The sequence below is a fragment of the Aegilops tauschii genome, chromosome 6 (genome assembly GCF_002575655.3).
Source record: "Aegilops tauschii subsp. strangulata cultivar AL8/78 chromosome 6, Aet v6.0, whole genome shotgun sequence".
In the NCBI taxonomy this organism is placed as follows: domain Eukaryota; kingdom Viridiplantae; phylum Streptophyta; class Magnoliopsida; order Poales; family Poaceae; genus Aegilops; species Aegilops tauschii.
In genome coordinates this window covers 355,614,753-355,636,965 of record NC_053040.3, presented here as the reverse complement: position 1 = coordinate 355,636,965, position 22,213 = coordinate 355,614,753, and the positions used below count along the sequence as shown (strand labels likewise).

At 43.7% G+C, this 22,213-nt stretch overlaps 1 protein-coding gene across 1 annotated transcript; it reads right to left on the bottom strand.

Moving 5' to 3' along the window:
• Nucleotides 1-13,405: 13,405 nt before the first annotated feature.
• LOC109781705 (protein S-acyltransferase 10) lies at nucleotides 13,406-20,929 on the bottom strand. The gene is made up of 11 exons (XM_020340306.4): nucleotides 20,698-20,929; nucleotides 20,493-20,607; nucleotides 19,863-19,937; nucleotides 19,708-19,779; nucleotides 19,470-19,604; nucleotides 19,331-19,364; nucleotides 18,560-18,669; nucleotides 14,798-14,884; nucleotides 14,594-14,677; nucleotides 13,944-14,009; nucleotides 13,406-13,843 (listed from the first exon to the last, which is right to left on the bottom strand). The coding sequence occupies exons 1-11, from the start codon at nucleotides 20,744-20,746 to the stop codon at nucleotides 13,669-13,671; spliced, it is 1,002 nt and encodes a 333-aa protein (XP_020195895.1). The 5' UTR covers nucleotides 20,747-20,929; the 3' UTR covers nucleotides 13,406-13,668.
• Nucleotides 20,930-22,213: the final 1,284 nt, after the last annotated feature.

Genomic DNA, 22,213 nt, shown 5'->3' with positions numbered 1-22,213 from the left:
TTCATACTTTTCAAACATATATTAGTTTCATAAGCACCCTTACAAGCAACAAATTCTTCTATTTGTTCCACATCATAGTAGTCATATACACCATTAGGATAAGAAGCTAAGGTTTCAATATCATTAAATTCACATTGAAAAGGGAGGTGTGGAGCCTCAATCTTAGAGCAACAAGTATAGTCATACATTAACCACAATTTCCAAGCATACCAACGCAACATTTTAATTTGATCCCATAAGTGCTTCTCTTTTTTAGACAAGCGATAATCCCTAAAGTATTCCGGGTGATCCAAAGTATCTCCCATTATCAAGTTGAATGGATATTTATCAGGATTATCAAAGTACTATTTAATGTTTTCCACATAACCAACATCGAGGGTTTTAAGAGGTTTCTCATCTCCATGAGTAGCAAGTACACCTATTTTTTTGGTATTTCGTGTTCCGTATCCATAATTAAAAATATAAAACAACTTAGAACAGAAAAACATACTTAGTGATGAAGCCAATATTCACCCCACGCTATTGCTCCCCGGCAACGCCGCTAGAGAAAGGTCTTGATAACCCAGAAGTATAGGGGATCAGTTATAGTGTTTTTTGATAAGTAAGAGTGTCGAACCCAACGAGGGGCTAACGGTAGAAGTAATATTATCTCAAGTTCTATCGACCACCGATACAACTCTACGCACACCAACAGTTGCTTACCTAGAAACAAGTAACAAAATTAGATGTACTTTGTAGGTGAAGTATGATAAGTTTGCAAGATAATAAAGAATGTGAAAAATAAAAGTTAGGTGCTGTTTTAATAAAAAGAACAATTAAGTTTGTAAGCGAGTGTGGAAAAGCGGTGGTAGGATTTGCGTAATTGTCCCTAAGCAATTGGCTAAGTTACTAGACCGATGGCAAATTTTTATGTGGGAGAGGCCACTGCTAGCATGTTATCCCTTACATGAAATTCTCTGCACTTATGACTGGAACTATTAGCAAGCATCCGCAACTACTAAACTTCATTAAGGTAAAATTTAACCATAGCATTAAGATATTGGTCCCCTACAATCCCGTATGAATCAATTTCTATGTTAGGAAAAGTTCCGTCGCTCTTGCCCTTCAATGCATAGTCCTATCAACATACAACTAGCCCTACGGTGTGATGCACACGCGCGCTCATATGATGGGCACCGAAGGACACCAACATAACCACAAGCAATTTAAAACAATCATAGAAATTCACCAATTACCCATAGGACAACAAAAATCTACTCAAACATCATAGGATGGCAACACACCATTGGATAATAATATGAAGCATAAAGCACCATGTTCAAGTAAGGGATACAACGGGTTAGGGTAGAGTGGACCGCTGAATATAAATGAGGGAAGGTGATGGAGGTGTTGATGAAGTTGTTGGAGTAGATCGCCATCACATAATGATTGCCTCGGCGGCGTTTCGGCGCCACCGGGAGAGAGCCCCCTCCTTCTTCTTCCTTGCCCCCCCCTAGATGGGAGGAGGGTTTCCTCTCTGGTCCTTGGCCTCCATGGCTCCTGGAGGGTAGAGCCCCTCCGAGATTGGATCTCTCTCTCGGTTTCTCTTCTATTTCGTGTTCCTGTATTCTGTCCCTTCACCGTTTCTTATATTCTCGGAGATCCTTAACTCCGATTGGCCTGAAATTTTAACACGGTTTTTATCTGGATATTAGCCTCCTTGCGGCCAAAGGACACCTCCAACCGACTTATAGGGTAGCCACAAGCCTGCTTGTTGCGCCCTAGGGTAGGGGCGCGCCGTCTGAGCTCGTGACTCCTTCGAGCATGGTCTCGCGTTGATTATTTTTTCCAAAAATCACATATATTTCAAAAAAATCTTCGTAAAATTTTATCGCGTTTGAACTTCATTTGATATGGATTTTCTGCGAAACAAAAAAATGCAACAAACAGGAATTGTCACTGGGCATTGGATCAATGTGTTAGTCCAAAAAAATCATATAAATTGTCACCAAAAATATGCGAAAGTTTTAAAATAATGGCACGAAACAGTCAAAAATTATAGATACGATGGGGACGTATCAAGGCTCAATTGCGAGTCGAGGATGGGATTGCAACTAGAACAAAAGAAGGTCAGGCCTCAGTTACAAGTTGAGAATGGATTTGCAACTGGGACAAGAAAAAAGACACCCATGTTTGGTAGTGGACAGTCAACTAACAAATATGAGAAAAACTCATGAATTTTAAAAAACATGAAGAAGAAAAAATGGAAAAGAGGAAAAAAGAAAAAAAACTCATGAATTGAAAAAGTTTACGAATTTGAAACAATAAATGGAAAAAATAAAAATAAACAAAAAAAATCAAAAAGATATCGATTGTGGCCGCAGTCCATGCTGAGGCAACACACGAGGCTGTGAAAATAGAAACAACGGCCTAAACGCCACAACAGGGCACCTGTCACGAGCGACGCGTGCAGCAACAACACCAAATGAGAAAAAGGACCAAATAATATGAATCTTGAGGTCTAAATTGTGTGGTTAGATAGTTAGATGTCAGGTAACTATTTCACATCGAGATGTGAAATAACAAATCTGTATATTACAACTACTAGTACGCACTTACAAAGATCAAAAGTTGTGCGGTTGTAAGGCCAACTTCAACGTGGCGTCCCAAACGTATGCGGATTTTGTCAACCGTACGCCTTTTAATTTTAATACCAGCATTTTTGAGGTGCAGGATTTCTCAAACAGCACTATACATAGGGCCTTCCAGACTATCTCATAGATTTTATCCTGTAAAGTCGTGTGAGTTGTTTCACATGCTTGAGTGTGAATGAATTGCAGGGGATGCCACTTCTGCTGGTTGGGATGTTGATGGCGTGCGTGTTTTTTGCCGCTGCTAGCATCTACTCCCTCCGTTCGGAATTACTTGTCACAAAAATGGATAGAAATGGATGTATCTATAACTAAAATACATCTAGATACATTCATTTCTTGGACGAGTAATTCCGAACGGAGGGAGTAGATGAGTAGTATAGTGCACAACTGCATTAGCTTTGGACATATGTGCTTCAATACTTTTTTTTCTGTTGGGCTTTAATATTCTACTAAATTTCTGATCGATAAAAATGTTCGTGGCTACTATAGTACTCCCTTCGTCCGGAAATACTTGTCATCAAAATGGATAAAAAGGGATGTATCTAGAACTAAAATATGTCTAGATACATTCCCTTTTATTCATTTTGATGACAAGTATTTCTGGACGGAGGGAGTATATGTGAAATATACAAACATTTATTCCTTGTTTTCTTATCGTCTAATGTGTTTGGCACTTTTTCTTTCAGATTTACCTCTCTTCTTTGTGCAGCAGGTGCAAGGTCTCAACATGTTCAAGGCTACTTCCAGCTCTTCTTTTTTCATTTTCATCTTATTTTTGTTCATGCATTTTTCTACCATACAAGGACTTGAGGTGATTCGTTGGTTGTAGGTCATGGGGAGCTTCACAATTATGTTAACTCAATACTGAATGTATCAAAACATTGTTATGGTTACTTCTTATTATTTGGTTACACAAAGTCATGGCAGCACAAGTTGTATGTATATCTTGAGATACATGGTGATGCATCTTTGTGAGATTAATTGTGAACCCAATTTATTGATGCTTTGACAGTTTCTGATTTAGTGGCTTACACTAAAGGTGCATACCATCAGCAAAGATATGATTAGGCTTAAGATATAAGGAGAAATAACCGTTATATATTTAAATTAAATACACATGGTTTTTCACTTCTGTGAAGGATGGAGTTATGTTTAATGTCTAACTTTCACATTTTGTTGTGTATGGATCCATAGTCGATGACCAAGTTGTTGTCTATGTGTGTTATTTGACTGTCAATCTGTGGGTTGTTGTATATAATAGCTGAGAAGTCCATTGTGTGTGCATGTTCGATACGAGATATGGTAGCATATGGAAAGAATATCTGCAAAGCTATATATAGTTCAAATTTAGATTTGAGCTACATTGTTGCATTTGTTCATTTTATTGAAATAATTGTGTCCTAATTAGAATAACCGAGGAAATTTGCTTTTATTATTATACGTGCGTTGCACGTGCACGCTTACTAGTGACAAAAAGGACCAAATAATATGAATCTTGAGGTCTAAATTGTGTGGTTAGATAGTTAGATGTCAGGTAACTATTTCACATCGAGATGTGAAATAACAAATCTGTATATTACAACTACTAGTACGCACTTACAAAGATCAAAAGTTGTGCGGTTGTAAGGCCAACTTCAACGTGGCGTCCCAAACGTATGCGGATTTTGTCCGCACCGATGTCCATCTTTAGCCGCAGGCACGTGCGTGCATCCATCGAGCCCGACGGATTTCAGACTTGGGCGTTTTAAGAAAACTTAATTCAAATAAAACATTAAAAACATAAACTTAATATTTGATCGCCGGCAAAAGCCCAAACACCCCGAAATTTTGTATAGGCATTACGCTTTGAGCATCTTGGATGACAAAATATATCGGATTTTTTTAGTTTTTCTTCCATGTTTTCTATATTACTGTTCACCGGCTGCAGATGAGCCCGCGCACCAAATTGAATTATCGTGTTACATATACAAAGTTAATTTTTTTTCTCTGGGGTTGGGCGGGCCACAGCTTGGTTTTGCCCTCACAAAGCTCCGCCAATGATTGTGTGGATTTGGAGGTTTGGATGCGAGGATAAATGGGGTCATATTTGTCTAGTCTTGTTGGTGGTGCTCTAAGAATGATAAAATCACAACAAACATCTCCTTGTATGTGGGAACTACGCCTCTCACCGAGGGATCATTTGATTCAAATGAAATTTATAGGATTTTTGAAAAAAAATGATGCTTATTTCCTTTTCATATGTAAGTCGTTTGATCGCACACTCGAAGTTATTAGATTTTTTTCCTAAGGATTTCGTTGGCCTATATTTTATAGAAATATTTCTATCCACAAACACTAGTAGGAAAAGGGGCTTTTACCTCGGTTCATAAGGGCCTTTAGTCCCGGTTCTGGAACCGGGACTAAAGGGTCGTTACTAATGCCCTAGCCCTTTAGTCCCGGTTCTTACACGAACCGGGACTAAAGGCCGTCCACGTGGCCGGTGCGGGGAGCCCAGGCAGGAGGGCCTTTGGTCCCGGTTGGTGCCACCAACCGGGACCAATAGGCATCCACGCGTCAGCACCTGGCAGGAGCTGAGGTTTTTGTTTTTTTTGAAAGGGGGTGGTTTAGGGGTTTTGGGGGGTTAATTTAGGTGTTTCATATATTGTGTTAGCTAGCTAATTAATAGAGAGAAGTGTCCTCTCTTATCTCCGTGCTTTGTCGACGCTACGTACTATATACGTATGGAGAGGAGTAGACACGCTAGCTAGTAATCAAATGAAGGAAACAGAAGATCGTCATGAACATATATATATGCATACAAAGAGAAGTGATATCGACCACCTCTCCTTCTCCGAGATATTGGTCGAACAACAAGTTCTCGTATATCTATCCGACACTACCGGCTACATATATACAATAATTATCTCTTACAATACAATCTCCTAATTATATTGTAGGAACACAGGGTCCACATAGTATTCTCCGTTTTCAGCGATCACGTGGTCAAGGAAGAATGCCGCCAATTCCTCTTGAATTCCTCGCATACGATCTGGTGCTAGGAGTTGATCCCGCTTTCAAAAAATCTAATTTGAAGAAGGGGGTCAATACATATATATATGAATAAATGAAACTCAACACAAATGATGGTAATAAAATTAAAATTGTGAATATTATTGCTTACGCACTTCATATTGTTCTTCAGTGTAGCCCCGCTCACAGGTATGGTAGCGGATGGACTCGCAAATGTAGTATCCACAGTAATTATTTCCGGGTTGCTGCCACAACCACTTTACAAGAAATAGAGGTCAATCAAACTGATAAGCAAGCATGCTAAATGGTATTGATCAAACTAGCGCTTGAATCACTAGGAGATGCGCGGAACATGCTACTATAGTACTTACTTTCGGGTGTCTAAATTGCAGCTGGTTCGGCAGTCCCGGGGCTTTTGAGGTGAATTTTCTCCAAACCCTGCCAGACAAAGAAAACAATTACTTGATATCAGGAAATGAACAAAGTTGCTGATATGGTGGATAATGATCGATTTAACTTACTTCTGGAGCATTTGAGTCATTCCCACATGTAGGGCATGGACAACACATAAAACCATTCTGCTTGTTTGCCTCAGCCACTTCGAGAAAATCATGCACGCCCTTAATGTACTCGGAGGTGTGTCTGTCACCGTACATCCATTGCCGGTTCATCTGCGTGCATTATATATAATTAAGTGTGTCAAAAACCATTACAGAACATCATGAATAGATAATTAAGTGACCAAATTAATAGAAGTTCATCATCACATTAGAACCAAAGTACATACATAGTTCTCATCTAACAACATATATATAGCTCTCCAGAGCATCTAATTAATTAAACCATACATTGAAACTATGTAAAACATTTCAATGCGAAAACAAATGCGGTCATAATCGCAACCAAGGTAACAATTGATCCAACGGCATAATGATACCAAGCCTCGGTATGAATGGCATATTTTCTAATCTTTCTAATCTTCAAGCGCATTGCATCCATCTTGATCTTGTGATTATCGACGACATCCGCAACATGCAACTCCAATATCATCTTCTCCTCCTCAATTTTTTTTATTTTTTCCTTCAAGTAATTGTTTTCTTCTTCAACTAAATTTAACCTCTCGACAATAGGGTCGGTTAGAATTTCCGGTTCAACCACCTCCTAGATAAATAAAATCTATGTCACGCTGGTCGGTATATTTGTCATAAACAATAAATGAATCAAATAGTTATAAAAAGATAATATATACCACATCCGAATCATAGACAGGACGAGGGCCGACGGGGGCGGATACCAAAACCATCGCACTATGTAATAAGAAGGAATAAAAAAATTAGACAAGTATCTATCTAAAGTAAGAATTTTTTTCTTTCAAAAAGAAGATAAGAACAAGAGGCTCACCACGGTGTTGCCGGCGACGAGATCGGCGCGGGCGGTCGACGGCGGTGAAGACGGGAATGGGACGTGACGGGCCGCTAAACCTAGACAAATCTCGAGGAAAATGGAGCTTTGAGGTCAAGCTTCGAGAGGACAAAGCTTAACTAGTGTGGCTCGGGCATTTCATCGAACACCTCATGTGCATAGGAGGTGAGCTAGAGCACCACAAAGCCCTCCCCTCTCCGGCCAGAGAGAAACAGAGCACTGGAGTGCTCTGCTCGCGGGCGAGGGGTATATATAGGCACCTCATTGGTCCCGGTTCGTGGCATGAACCGGTACTAAATCCGGGCCTTCTGTCCCGGTTCATGCGAAGAACCGGGACAAATGGTTGTGGGCCAGGAGCGAGGATCATTAGTCCCGGTTCGTGGCTCGAACCGGGACAAATGGTTCCATACGAACCGGGACCAATGCCCACGAGGCCCCGGCCGGCCCCCTGGGCTCACGAATCGGGACGAATGCCCCCATGGGTCCCGGTTCGTGACTGAACCGGGGCTAATGTGAAAACTGCCCTGTGACCTATGCCCTGTTTTCTACTAGTGAAAGCACTTGTTAAATGTTCTTTATTTTCTACGTTAAACACTCTTTGATGCACATTCTCGTAGTTTTCAATAAAAGAGAATTCAACATGACTAGGACATTGCACTCTAGCTAGGGAGTTCTGTTTGTATTGCAAGATTGAAAAAACACATGAATCCGGTATTTGATTGTATAGTGATCTTGGGCACGAGTGCTCGAAGTAGAGGAAAAGAAATGTCAAACTTGAACAACTCAAGACATCTAAGAAATTATTCTGATAGTTACCATTAAATGTTTCTTACTGTATCAAGTATTTTGCATTTAGAGAATCAATAGTGAGGAGGTGGTTATACTCTCATCCCGCTGAGATCACACAGGTGGTTTGACCCCTGTGTCTCTCGTTAAAGCAAAATATTCTTTTAGGGCCTCTTTGATTTACAAGATTCTCAAAGCAAATAATTGGAAACCATAAGACTGAACCCGGAGTAGGATTTTTTTTCCTAGGGTTGCCTTTGGATCGACGGAATGATGCTAGCAAATTCCTAAGGATTTGATTCCTATCCTCCATTTTCGAATGAATTTAAACATTCGTTCCAATCCTAAGACTCAATCACGTAGGATCGAGACATTTTCATGTGTTCCATCCAAACGACTACCCATGCAGTTCTGCTATGTTCTTTGCAATCCTCTACGTTGCACAGTCAAACCAATACTATGTCCATAGCCATTCATGTGCCACGTCAGCGTGAGAGGAATGGAAATCCAAGTCGGAGAAGAAGACAATGAGTGCATGCAATATATATGCTTGGCTCTTCAATGGAAATAAAAAAGTTGGAGGAGTTTTGCTTCCGTACACCCGAATCTTAAAGTTGCTTAAAAAGGCTATTGTCATATTAGCCTGCAGATCAAACATATTGAATAGATTGATTTGGATACGAAAGACTATAGTACTATTTAATCTGCATCTAAACTGTAAACATTTTTAGGGGTGTACCGAAACAAAGTTTCTTGTGACTTGGCCTGGCCCCGGCAAACTGAAAAATCATGTGATTTGAGTCCGTATTTGTTTAGGAGGAGTTCCATTCAGCAAATGTGACACTCGGCCACTTCTCTGTCTCTCCGCCTTTCGCTCTCCATTGTGCTCTCACGCTCGGCGTCGTTGTCCTTCAAGTAACTCAAGATTTTTCTCAGCAGCTCTGCCAGTCATCCAATCAGTAAATTATACTGCTCCCTCCGTTCATTTTTGTAAGACATTTTAGACATTTAGGACAGTGTCTAGAACGTTTTACAAAAGTGAACAGAAGGAGATGACATCCATAATTTAACCAAGAGTCCATGCAAGAAGAGGACCAACACATACTGGACTCATCATTTGACTGCGTGCTGGTTTGGTCGAAGGGCGGGCAGAACGGCTCATCCCCCAGGTAGAGCATGACACTCCGGACTCGATCTCGAGGATCTGTATCTAGACCGAGACTGGTAACTGACGTAGTTGTCTGTTTCACACAGGCTCAGCTGGTTACCCCGCTACAACGGGAGCTTTCCTCTAGTCATAGCGTCTCTGACCCGTCACTTGCGTGACTTGACTTGAATCGATGACCCCGACGATTGAGACCAAGAACCCTACCAAGCCCAAGCCCCATAGATTGACTCAGTACACGTCCAGATCAACCTTGCCGCCTGCCTGCGTTCAGTGTATGCTGCTATGGATATGTTGGTGTCAGAACTTTGGAAGCTTCTCAGGTGAGGGCCAGATGCTTGGAACGAGAGAAATATCCATGCATGTTAGCACCACTCAAGCCCTCCACAGGTTAACCCACGTGACGTGGTCGATCACGTTACCTATTATTATTTATTTTCAAGCGGATTTTCAAGTATATTTTCAGGATTCGGTCGAGAGGTTGAAGCATGTGGTGCAATTGACTAGCAGCTGCGCCGCGGATAAGGTGCGGTGCACCAACTTCCGTGTCGCGCGCGCCTAAAAGTTGTCGCTAGTAGTGCATTTTGCATGAGCTGCAGATTATTCAATGGATACCTAACGCAACTTGCGCTTGTTTGGCGTCATCCTGGAAGAATGGGTACTATCAGCCAGACAGCCAGAGGCCACGAACTATCATTCCACCGATTTTCTCAGTAGTGATAAAGAGACAGACCGACGCTCGTGCGAACTGTGCGTGGAAGGTAGACCTCGAAATACTTTGGGGTTTAGGCGGACGACAGTATCTTCACACGCGGCCTGCTGGCCCGTTTTCAAAACGAGCGGTGTTGATGGCCTGCGATTTATTTATTTATTTTTTAGTAGAACCTGCGATTAAATATGCCGGGTAGAACATATGCAGGCCGATCCCGCAAAATCCCACCGGTGCACTCGTGGCGCATTCGCGAGTCTCGACCTCCGCCGTGTACGTGTTCGACAAACCCCACTTAAAACCTCTCCCGCGCGACCGCTTCAACCATTCTTCCGTAGATAGGTGTCGCCTTCAGTGTCGACTCAGAGCGGACGCGACCGCTCTGCAGCATGCCGGACACTAAAGGGGCACGCCAGGCGAGAGCGCCGCCCGGGACGTGTCCGCTCGCTCGCTCTTCGCGTCATGTTCAGTGTCGACTCAGAGCGACGCGATCGGACTGGGCGACGGGACGGCTTCCTACTGAAGCCGACTGCCCGTTTGTCCGCCTGTCTGACATTGAACAGGTGCGGCGGCTGAGAAACCCACTGCCCGCGCCCGCATTCAAATCGCCGCTTGGCCTGACCGGCACCCGCTATATAAACGCGGCCACACACAGCGCAAAACCGCATCACCTTCGCTTTTCCTTCCTCCTCCGTCACGACCGCCGATGTAGCTCTGCTTCTCTTCGTCCTCCTTCCACGAAACCCATCGACACAATCACGGTGACTAGCAGCACGCTATGGACGCGACTCTCGTCGATGCTGAAGCACAAGATGGCAGGCCTGGCGTGCGTGACACATAGAGGTCAGACTACCTCCGAGTTTGCTGGAGAAGAGCTCAGAGGATGACAAGTGGACAATGGAGGAGACATTCGACGATGAGCGTGCGCCCGTGCCAGTTGTTTGGCATCACCATGGTGCAGGCACAATACGAGGCCATCATAGCAGAGGAGGAGCATCAGGCAGCCTGCACCACTGTTCTTCATGTTTCGAATGTCACGGGAGGAGCAGCGGTACAACGCGGCCCCTCAAGCAACACTGGCTCACGGAGGGACATATCACTAGCGAGCAGGCGAGCGAGGATGCTGTCGTGGTCATGGCCGCGGAGAACCCGGCCTTCTTGGATGAGTAGGCAAACTGGTCCATGTGCAGCGCCCGCTACATCTGCCACGAGTGATGGCGGTTGTGCGTCTTACGGGCAAAGAGTGATGCCCTGTGTTCACGGAGTTCGAGGAGAAAGCGGACACAAAGGTGACGCAGGCGATCGCAGACTGGACAGCTTCATGTCGATCGCGCTGCCCACGCGGTTCATGCAGGGCCGCAACGACCATGAGGCCGGCTCGTCCACGTTGATCGTGGACCTTACCTCGGCCGACGACATCCACACGACAGATTCCGCCGAGAAAGAGTAGGACGTGGGACAGGGACATGGGCATGTCTCGTGTCCCATGTTTACTGGCAACCTGCGGCTTCACTTCCTGGAGCTCACGGCCGTTGAGCTCACCGGATGTGAAGAATAATAGGAGGTGGAACACGGACGCCTCCACAGCCGACGAAGATTTAGACTAGATTAAAATAATCTCATCTCCACTTGTATTTAATGAAATATGTTTAAAGTGCCATGAATTTTGTTCGATTTAAATAAAAACATCATGCTCGTTTAAATTCTATTTAAAATATGTCCATATGTTTGATGTATATGGTTTGGTTGGCCGGCTTCCGTATTCATGTTGTTGCCTGATAACGACTCTGATTTGAAGGACCGCATTGAATAAGCCCTCACGCAACTTGCGGTGTTTTGGCGCCATCTTGGAATGGATCGGCCAGACAACCATAGGCGTCGAATTGTTCCACGGATTTCAGTAAGAGACAGACCAACGCTCGTGTGAACTGTGCGTGGAAGGTCTCGGGATACTTTTGGATTTTAGGCGGACAACAGTGTCTCCACACGCGACCTGCCGGCCCGTTTTCAAAACGAGCGGTGTCGATGACTTGAGATTAAATATGCCGGGTAGAAAACATACACAGACGATCTCTCAAAATCCCACCTGTATCTACACTACACTCGTGGCGCATAAAAGTAGTTGTTTAACAATGATTTTAAGCCAAGATGGAGTCAGTCTGGCCGTGGGAGTTTGGTGCCACGATGACTTTGTTGGCAGATCTGCTGACTCTCGACGCACGACAAGGCAGGCATCGACATCGTCCACGAGAAAAAGTCGCGGATTTGATCAGGAACAGTGAGCAAAGCACGCCAATTAGACAAATTTGTTGTGTTGTTTATGTACGTGACATAAATGCGTGGCTTAGTTAGTGTTAAAAATATCAGGGATGTCTGGCTGCTCTGCTCTGCTATGCTTGATGTGGATGCAGAATTAAAGGCTTGCTTGGACGTCACCTCCGGGTTATGTTATGTTACTCTAGAGGTTAGTTGAGCTGAAACACTCGTGAGTAATAAACTACGTATATCAAATAGTTGTATGATACTATCACGTTGATTCCTGTAATATTCTCGCTGACAGTTGAATGGATGGTGTCACTCTCGGCGAGACTGCTGACTACGTGTGTAGATCGCCATGTCTGCTCAAGAAAGCAGCATGATAGTGGTGAGGTAGCTTAAGCGTGGACAACGACGCGCACCTGCACTATACCTGGTCTGCTGGTCACGAGAAAATGCAAAAGAGAAAGAGAAAAATAACCGCCTTGGGAGAAGTGAACAAGGGGGTCAATTGAAGCAACGGCTGCTCTCAACTCCCAACGGCAAGGAAAAAGAAGACTGCTGCTTTCATCATCATACAACTGCGGAAAGATTAAAAGGAAAAAACAAATGTCGAGTACTCTTTGATGGCAGCTTCACATGTTCAGATCAGAAAAGAATACAGCTGCAGCCCTACAAGGGTAGGCTGCTTCATGTTAATTGACTCTACATTATCTTCATCAGTTTTAAAAGTGGCGTATGCATAGCATTGCTCATTCCTTTTCCCTTGCTCATCTGATTTGATAACCAATATATGATGGCCTGACAGATCAAACCTCAGCCAGGAATGTGCTGTACCACTAATACTTACTATGACAGAATGACACATCATGGTGCAGCGAGTATATATTTTACAGCAACTAACCAACTGGAGTAGCACATTAATTATCTCCCCTTTTATCGAAAGAGACGGAGTCATCAAGGAAGAAAGAGGAAATGACCAAACAGATGGACTTTGGTCCGGTTGGCAACTGCCGTCACTTTTGCCGGGTCACAAATTGCAGCCAACAACTACCACTCCGAGGTCTCAGCCGGTGCCCTGTACTGGTGTAGGTTTAACCTGGCATGATTTAACAGCAAATTATCCGCTGTTACTCGTCAGTGCTTACGAGGCCTTGTCACACCAGATGAGTTCACAAGATACTCGGTGTCATACGAGGTTATATCAAATGAGGTCACAAGATATCTGACACTCCTCGTTCCAAAACTGGTTCCAAAATGTTTGAAGTCCCTAACTTTGTCCTAGATTGGTCAAACTTAAAGATGTGTGACTCAGTACAAACCTAGAACTTCAAACAATTTGAAACGGAGGAAATACACGAGAAATAAAATGGCTTAACTGAACTTAGCCAAAAAGGAAAACAGAGAGTAAACTGGACGCTAGCATAAACAACCACAACTCGAATGCACATTTTTATACAGAAGCACGAGCAGTCGCCCGATACAGTTTCTGTCCTCGAGACCTAGTTTCAGTCAAATGTTGCTCATATCATAGGGACAGTCATCTATACCACGGACCGCACACACATTTTCTTGTCGCTAAGAATGTACATGCACTTTCTCATGAAAATGAACTCAAAGGGCATCTACTGGCGGAGCTCACGAAAGACATGCTTCCACTGGCGAGCAAGTTCGAATGATGGTTTGTATCAACAGCACCGGCAGCAAAACAGATCTCGGCATGTGTACGGGGCTGCTCTGGCTTCCAGCTCCTCAATTGGGGGCACGGCCTCGAGAACAAATCCATTCTCTCTAGTGAAGCAGAAGTCATAGATGTTCCTGCATATGCCTTTACTGAACGGATGAACTCTATCAGGAATTCCCCTGCAAGTAGTACAGCTCCAGTGTTTCAGTACCGAGTTAATGATACAGCAATGATGAAGCACAGCAAGCTGGAGCGTGAGTCGCATCCAGTATTGCATACCTTAAGTAGAATATCCGCTTCCTTCTGGCCACTTCATAGGTTGTTTGATTTGTGAGAGCAATATAACTGCAAAGATATAGAAGGGGGAATTCAGCCAAACATGCATTAAAGACAAAATGTAGTTGCTCCTTTCGGGCAGGGGCTGCATGGAGATGATGCCTTTGTAGACCAACAATTAATGGCCTAAAATTGATCAAATTCCAGCCATGCGCCAGAAGGGCAGGCATGTGTAGCGCTTTGCTTTGGCTTTTGCCCTCCGATCCTCTATTCGCTGGGTTAACCCCGTAGTGCGACATTTTGGGCCCGTAGTGCGACATTTTGGGGTCAACAGGCATTATATGCTACTGTGCTTCAATTTATAACTCAACGAAAATTGACAAAGTGGTATGGGGAGTTAAACAAAATAACTTTTAAAAAATTATATGTTCAACCATTGGCCTGTTGCTATGCATTTGCTAGACAGTAATGTTTCGACAAAGCTCAAATCCATGATTTTCGCCCCTCCTTTTTCCCGAAGGAAATTTAAGCACATGTACTCAACTTAACAATTCAAGAAAATAAAATAAAAAATGCTACCATTTGACGTCTCTTTTGAATAATTAGAAGGCCTTGTATGGTTAGACAGATCAAACGACCAGGGAAAAGCTTACGTATGAAACATCAACAACAACAGCAGGAACATAAGGATAAATATCAATATTGCCAATAGGATTACACCAATAAAATCCTTCCACCTGCCATGGTAACAAAAAGAAGTTCCATGAGATAACCAGAAAAGAAAGGCTCGAATGAAAGGATTGAAGCCACATCTTATGGCCAACAATATGAGCTCAGAAGAGAATAACATATCTTACCAGACTTTCTCAATATCTAAATGCAGTGACTCAATGTACAGAGCAACAGTCCAGGTAGACAGGATTGATTCTTCAAATATGTACCACCTAGAAAATATAAAACATTTGTTATAAAACTATTAAAACAATTTTAATAATTGAACCAAACACATCACAAGGTACGGCAACATAAACAGTACAGTTTGTACTGCCAGTAAAGTCCAAAAAAGCTTGGTGTGTAGTACATAGTTTACCTTTTTTAAGCAGTCAAACTAAATGAGCTTTATACTCCCTCCATGCCAAAATATAGTGCATATTAAGATTTTTCTTAGGTCAAACTTTGTAGTTTGACCAACTATATAGAAAAATATATGAACTTTTACAGTACCAAATATCTATGCTAACAAAATAAATTCCATGATGAATCCAATGGTATTGTAGATGTCGATAATTTTTTCTACAAAACTTGGTCAAATTTACAATGTTTGGCTTAGGACAAAACTAATATGCACTATATTTTGGCATAGATGGAGTACATGGTAAACGAAAGAGAGAATTCCTTATTTGGCCTTTTTTTAAAATTTGCTTCCCTATTTGGCCCAAAATAATATTCTTCCCTATTTGACACCCAATGTAAATTTTGTTCCCTATATGCTACTTCCGTCCATTTTAGACACTAACGGTATTAAGTGTGAGATGAAACGACCATTTTGCCCCTCGTGCATTTTCACCGATGTTGCACTCCAATATTCTGGTCCTTAGCTAAACTGATCTATGTGTGTAAAAGTCGTAGAAAACATCTATAAAACGTGTACTACCATATCTAAGATCAGTATCATACTCGTTAGTTCATCACGTTCCAAAAGCATTACACACACTAGTAAATCATCTAATTAGCCCACGTGCGGAACTAGTACACATAATTAGCCGTAGACCATGCGTGCGCCGGCAGCCGTAGACCATGCGCACAGTCGGCAGACGAGAACGCCTCCTACTGGCCAGGAGCAGCTGTAGACCACGCACACAGCCGGTAAGCGGAGGACCAGGGGAATGCTGCCAGCCAGCCATGCGCAGCTGGAGACCATGTGCTCGCTCAAACTGAGGCAGTTGCCGCTGCCGGTCGTCCAGTTCTGGCAACTGCCTCAGCCTCCTCTAATGGATTTACAAGCAGATGAGTTTGCAGCGGTAGACCTATCTCCTGAAAAGAGTTCAGTAAACAAGGAACGAAGCAACCGTCCCCTCGGGGAGGAGTGTTTTAAGGGATTGACTTCGGCTCCTATTATCTTTGTTTACCAATCTTCAAATTGGTGAATTGGTTAATAGGAAGTGCGTGCTAGCACGCTTCATATTTCTAGTAACAAGGGCCGTTGCTTGTTTGGTCGTTAGATCAGAGGGCGCTCATCCCTAGCTTGGCTGTGACGCGGGAACAGGTCCACCGGGACGATGTCCGTCACCTGCGGCACCGCCGTTCAATGCTCGCCCACTGGCTTCGTTGTGCCCGTCTTAATCTTGTCCAACAACTTCAGGAGCACCCCTGCCGACAGCGTCACCATGTGCCGGTGATTTGGTGAGATTGAATTTGAGTTAGTCTAGGCGGCGATCAACGAAAGGATCGCAAGAAAGGTTGTTTCTGAAACATCAACAAGTTCTTCGTGCTGCCGATGAAATCTCAAACTACATTGCACGACGGGCGTGTTGATTTGACCAAATCGGAGCCAATTTGTACACAATCTTGCATCAAACAAGGCAAATCCAAGGAAACCTCGGCTAATTCGATAAAACCTTGGACAGTTCAATGCTCGCCACATCAAGAATGATGGAAGAACCTCGAAGTGGAGCTTTGCATGGATGTCCGGCTGCAACAAGAGGGCGATCCTAGAAGACAGGAGAAGCTGTTTGCACCTCATTGCACTACTGTGGCCTGCGCAGCCGCGCCGAGGCCGAGCCCGCCTCAATGCCGTGGGCCGACCCCTTTGCAGCCGTGTTCACCTACGGCCGAACCGCACCAAGGCATTTGCCAACTACCACCTCCGCCGTGCCTTGGCTCGTGATATCCGCAGCCGTCTTGTCCCCTTCCGCCTCAGTGCCTTGGCCGCCATCCACCACCCACAGCCACAGCCCTAGCTGGGTCGCCCATACCCCTTAGCCTCGCACCGCCGCTGCTATGTGCTCGGGGGAGAGAGCGAGTTCTATCAAAGGGAAGAGGATTCGGTCAGGGATCGGGGAGAGGAGAGAAAGGTTCGATCAATCCATCTCTTCCTTTTTTTTCTTTCTTTCTGGTGTTTAACAGCTAGGAGCACTTTGGTCCATGGAAGAAAATACTGGCAGGTCAAATGGATGTAATGGTAACAGATTTGACGGAAATGTCATATAGGGAACAAACTGTAAATAGTGTCAAAAAGGGAAGAAGTTTTTGTTTAGGGCCAAATTGGGAAGCAAAATTTAAGAAAGGGTCAAATAAGGAATTCTCTAAAAGAAAAGGGTTCATCCATCATCTAACACGTCAGTTCAAATATTTCAGATCATCTACCTAGTATTGACAGTTTTGAACAAATTGACTTGTAACTGCACATGGCAACTTAACTCTTACAACTAAATTTTACAATCCATATGTAAAATCAAGTCTATATCCAGTCCCATTTACTTTCAGTCACAAATCGATGCCCTGTGCAAAGCGTGCAATCAACTTCAACTTCGGCTATATCTTAAGTAGATTAGCCACATGAAAATAACAGAAACAGATTAATCAAAATGTGTTTTCAGAACATTATGTGCATACATTGTTTCTATACCACTATATAGTGTACGAATAACAATGATTATCCGCTGTTGGATGAAGCCGATCCAACGGTTGAGAGGTGGCAAATCCGAGTAGTCTTGGCTGTTGGATATTCTCTCCACCACATTTGATTATGCCACGTGTACTAATCCAGACGATACTACACCTGTGCTTATGCACGAACCTGAAAACAAAGACACTTCTCCTTTGTTCTGGACTTCTCCAAACTTCAATTTTCCAGGTTTTCTTTGTTAAAAGAACACCATTCATGTTTGTTCTATCATTTAGTTGTACAATATGCACGTAACACATACATTTCTCATTTGTTCTAGACTCTTCCATACGTCAGTTCTCCCAAGTTTTTTCTTCCAAAAGAAGTGGCATTTATTTTATTTTTTATTTCTGTTTTTTTTTGTTCAAAGCTAATGCAGCATCTTCCGAAGTCCAATTTGTCATCAAATATTATGTAATTATACTTTGAATTCGAATGGGATGGGCGATGAAACTTAAAACATACATCTAAAATTTATTTGTGTGTGACTCCAAATGTATAGTTTGCCTATTATAATGTGGTATGTTGATATCTGTTCGCACTTCACTCTCACATGCAAGGCGCATGTAACTTACTAGTACTGAATAGTGTATGATAAAATCAAAGATGTTCAGGTTGCATGTTGGAGATAAAAACGAAATCCAGAAAATCATGACCAGGTGAAGTGTAATCTGTTTGCTCATATAATCAAAGCATGGGTGGATATGCATTGACAGTCACACCAATCAAGCCTTATGCAGTGTGCATGCATAGAGCATGCTCCTCAAAATGTTGATACAGCACCAGATGTCCAGAAGCAAGCCAATAAACACACATGCAGATTTATTCTGCAGAGTGCACAGTAGAACATAGACGGTGTACAACGGAAACAAATGAACGTGCATGCCAGGCAACATAATCATTATGTACATGTAAAAAATATAATGCAGGAAATATACATGCCAAAACTCACCAAAAACGACAATGGTTCTTTTTGCCAATGCACGTTCCAAGCCAAACACAGTGATGGTCAAACTGAAGGACGCATTTATCACAATCATGGCAGTGCCTGGTACGAGGTGGCTGCAAAAGTGTAATGTAGGGAAAAGTGAACTTAGACAATCAGCAAAAGCTTTACATGGAAAAAGTTTGAAGAGTAGGACGTAGGATCAGTGGATCACACAGATCAGTGTGACACAAAGACATGTGAAAAACAACATTTTAGTAATGTATGAGACAGTACTAATTCAATTTGTAGCATTCAAAGTCGTGTGCCCACCACTTTGCTAATTAGTTAGGAATTAGAAACCCCGACATAGCATCAGGGTGTAGAAGACACTCAGGATGGTCTCAGGGAGCCTAAAGATACTCGTCATAGCCTTAGGGCACCTAAATGGGTCTTTAATAGGCAATACAATGAAACCATTTAGAGCAAAAGTATGACGGAAAGGCTGCAAATAGACTACTTCAACTGTATCACGTTACAATCAACTATAATTCTAATGCCTGAATTCTTATAGATCCACTTAACGATTCTTAACCAGTGACGTAAGGAGTTTAGTTTAATACAACCAAAGGTACGTGGACATAACTCATGGCTAAAAAAAATCCTTGTTTTTCGTGTCACCAACTCAAACTTGATGTGAAGTTCAATCCGATGATTTTGTACAACGGACGTAGTGAACATTTGCATGTCATAATTATGAAAGCTTTAGCACCATAAATTGAGAAGATAAAACAAAACCTGGATAATTTTGCAATATTGGCAAGTCCAATCCCTACAAAGAGAATATAGAAGAATGTTAAACTAATATTATGACAGTGAGCAAACACAAGGATTTTACTACTGCATATACCCTAAAAAACAAATTCTCGAGCTTTACCTGTTGCTTGACCCAGGAGGATAAAGATCCACAATTTGATGCAACCATGACGATGAAGAAGACATTGGTCTAAGTTTCTCTAGATCAGGCCGGTTTGTGGAGGACTTTAAGCTTCCATGTTTTGAACTGGATTGTCTTTTCTTAATCATCAAAAACACACACACAAGAAAGTATAAGTATCAGTGTATACCTCAGATAGGTTGTCAACACTTCTATGCTATGGTGATTACGACATTACTTTGAAAGAGTGGCAGTATTGATGAAGGTTGCATGCATCCCACCACTGGCTTGCATTGCATCAATAACATAGCTGACGGCACAGGAGCCCCAAAGTCAGGCACTTCGAGATTCAATCAATAATGTGTAAACAAATTTAATAAGGCTATTCCATACCCTGGAGATGAACCAGCAGTGTAGAAGTATTGCGCTAAGGTGATCAGAACAAGCACACCATACACTCCAATATACCTGTAATAAAATGATACCAAATGAAGATCCTCAGCAACCAAAAAAAGATAACTGTCCACATCCTAAGTAAGAACAGAATGAACAGGGATTTATAGTGCAATAGGGGGGGGGGGGGGGGGATCATGGCGTAACATATTCTCCTAGTGACCAGAGTCTAAATAACCATGATGCCTACACTCTGGCTGAAACAGTCAAGCAAAAACAGCACTACAACAAACTACCAAATACCACTCAGATATACAATAGAGTGCTTTGACTTCTGAGAAGGGCATGTTATTATCACTGTGTAGAATTGCGTGATTTATGCTTCATAGCTGGTGGCACGCGGACAACTAGCACGCTAGCACCCCAAAAGCTACCTTTCCTCGTAGAATTATACCAGATTATATGGTTTATTTAAAACAGGGGAAACAATCATTAGAGTGATACCTAGAACTGGAACGAAGCTTCGAACGCCTCACGAAGAAAGTGATAACAAATCGACAGCGCGTCTTAAATTTGGAACTGAACCAAGAAAAAATTGAACTGGTGGGCAAAATAAGGTGGGAACTGTACCACGGCTCCTCGTGGATCCGCCTATCGAGGGTCGAATCGAGCAGGAAGACGGCGCCGACGAAGACCACGTGCATCAGGAGAACCATGGCCCTCAGGCCCAGGGGCGACCTCCTCGCTGCGCAAGAGAAACCCCAAACACCAGATCAGGACGCAAACACCCGGGACCGAATCGAGCTGAGGAGGGGGGATCGAAGGGAGAGCGTACTCCGATCGGAGAGGCGGGCGCCTGGCTCGGCGGCGGAGGAGGACGCCATTGGGGCCGCCGCGGTCGCATCCGACGGCGAGGATGGTTAAGCGGGAGTGAGGAGGGCTACCGGCGGTCGCGACTCTGGTGCTCCGGAGACGACGTTTTCCGGAGGAAGAAGCGGGGTCCGTTGGGGTGGTGGGGGCCACGTGACAGACAGGACTATGTTGTCTTATTGAAGTGGATGGGGGCCAGCTGGAAGTGGGGATAGGACGAGAAGGTGTTAGTTGGGAACTGGATCCATCCACGTGAGATGCAGAGCATAGTATACCGGCGTCTTGCAAATTTCGTTTACAGTATCTTATAAATAAATTTTGTGGAGGTCGGCCTCCTCGATAGAATAGATCCGGTAAACGTGGCCGGATTTGCACTCGATTTGAAACATCTAGTTAGCGTTATAGATCATACAAGCATAGTTCATCATACAACTAGATAGATAGTTCCGCACAAAGCACATCGATAGGTAGTTCAAACTTAAACTACTAGACTAGATACTTCATACTAGCATCTACTCCTCGCTGAAGTCATCGTCGTCACCGGAGTCGTCCTCGCGAGGCGGGGGCTCGTTGTCGTGGAGGGTGTTGTAGATGAGCGTGCCAGAGAGGGTTGAGGCGAGTTGGTACTCCTCCCGGAGCGCCGGCAGGCGCGCGGCCGCAACTGCATCTTCGGTGGCGGCAGCCTCCTTCACCTCCCACCAGGCGCGCTCGACCGCCCTGAGGCGCTGGATGGACGGATCAAAGAGCCACCCGAGGCGACGGACCCGCACTCCGGCACTGCGGGACTTCGCGTCGTGGGTGCGCGCCTGCTCCCTGCGCCTTTCCGACACGGGAGGACGGAGGGAGGAGCTGTCGGCCTCGTCGTCGTTGCGCCGCTTGCAGCCGTCGAGCCCACCGCGGCTGCCATGCCCGGAACTCGTGGAAGCCATCTCCGGCAAGATCAGGCGGTCAATTGCATCGCAAAAGGTCACCGGAGGTGTTGGCATTTGTCGCCAAAAGAAGAATTTTGCGGCGGAGGTGGGTGGGGGATTGCGGGACGGGAGCCCAAAAATGCCCCGGCACCCACATATATGGGGGAATCGAGGGTAGTTTACGGGCTGCCTGTAAAAGTTGTACGTGTCGGGCCCTTTTTAGTGGATCCGCTCGGGCCCTTTTTTGGCCCCTCCTGTAAAACGGCCACGAAAACGCACTTCGCTGGACTTGCACGGGATCTTCTAGAGATGCTCTTATTACTTTTCTTTAGGGGATGCTCTTATTACTTAAAACGTAACAAATCGGGATCAAGCTTTGCACGACATTTGCATTAGTATAGCCAGAGTTCAATAATGAGCACTCTTCAAAAAATACGGATCAGACTGCTATAAAAGTATAAACATTAGAGCATGGTTATAAGAAGTTGTCATGTCATTTGGAGTCGACATAATAGTTGGCTTGTATACAATAGTAAATTCTAAATGTGTAGTACTTTACTAATAATTGGC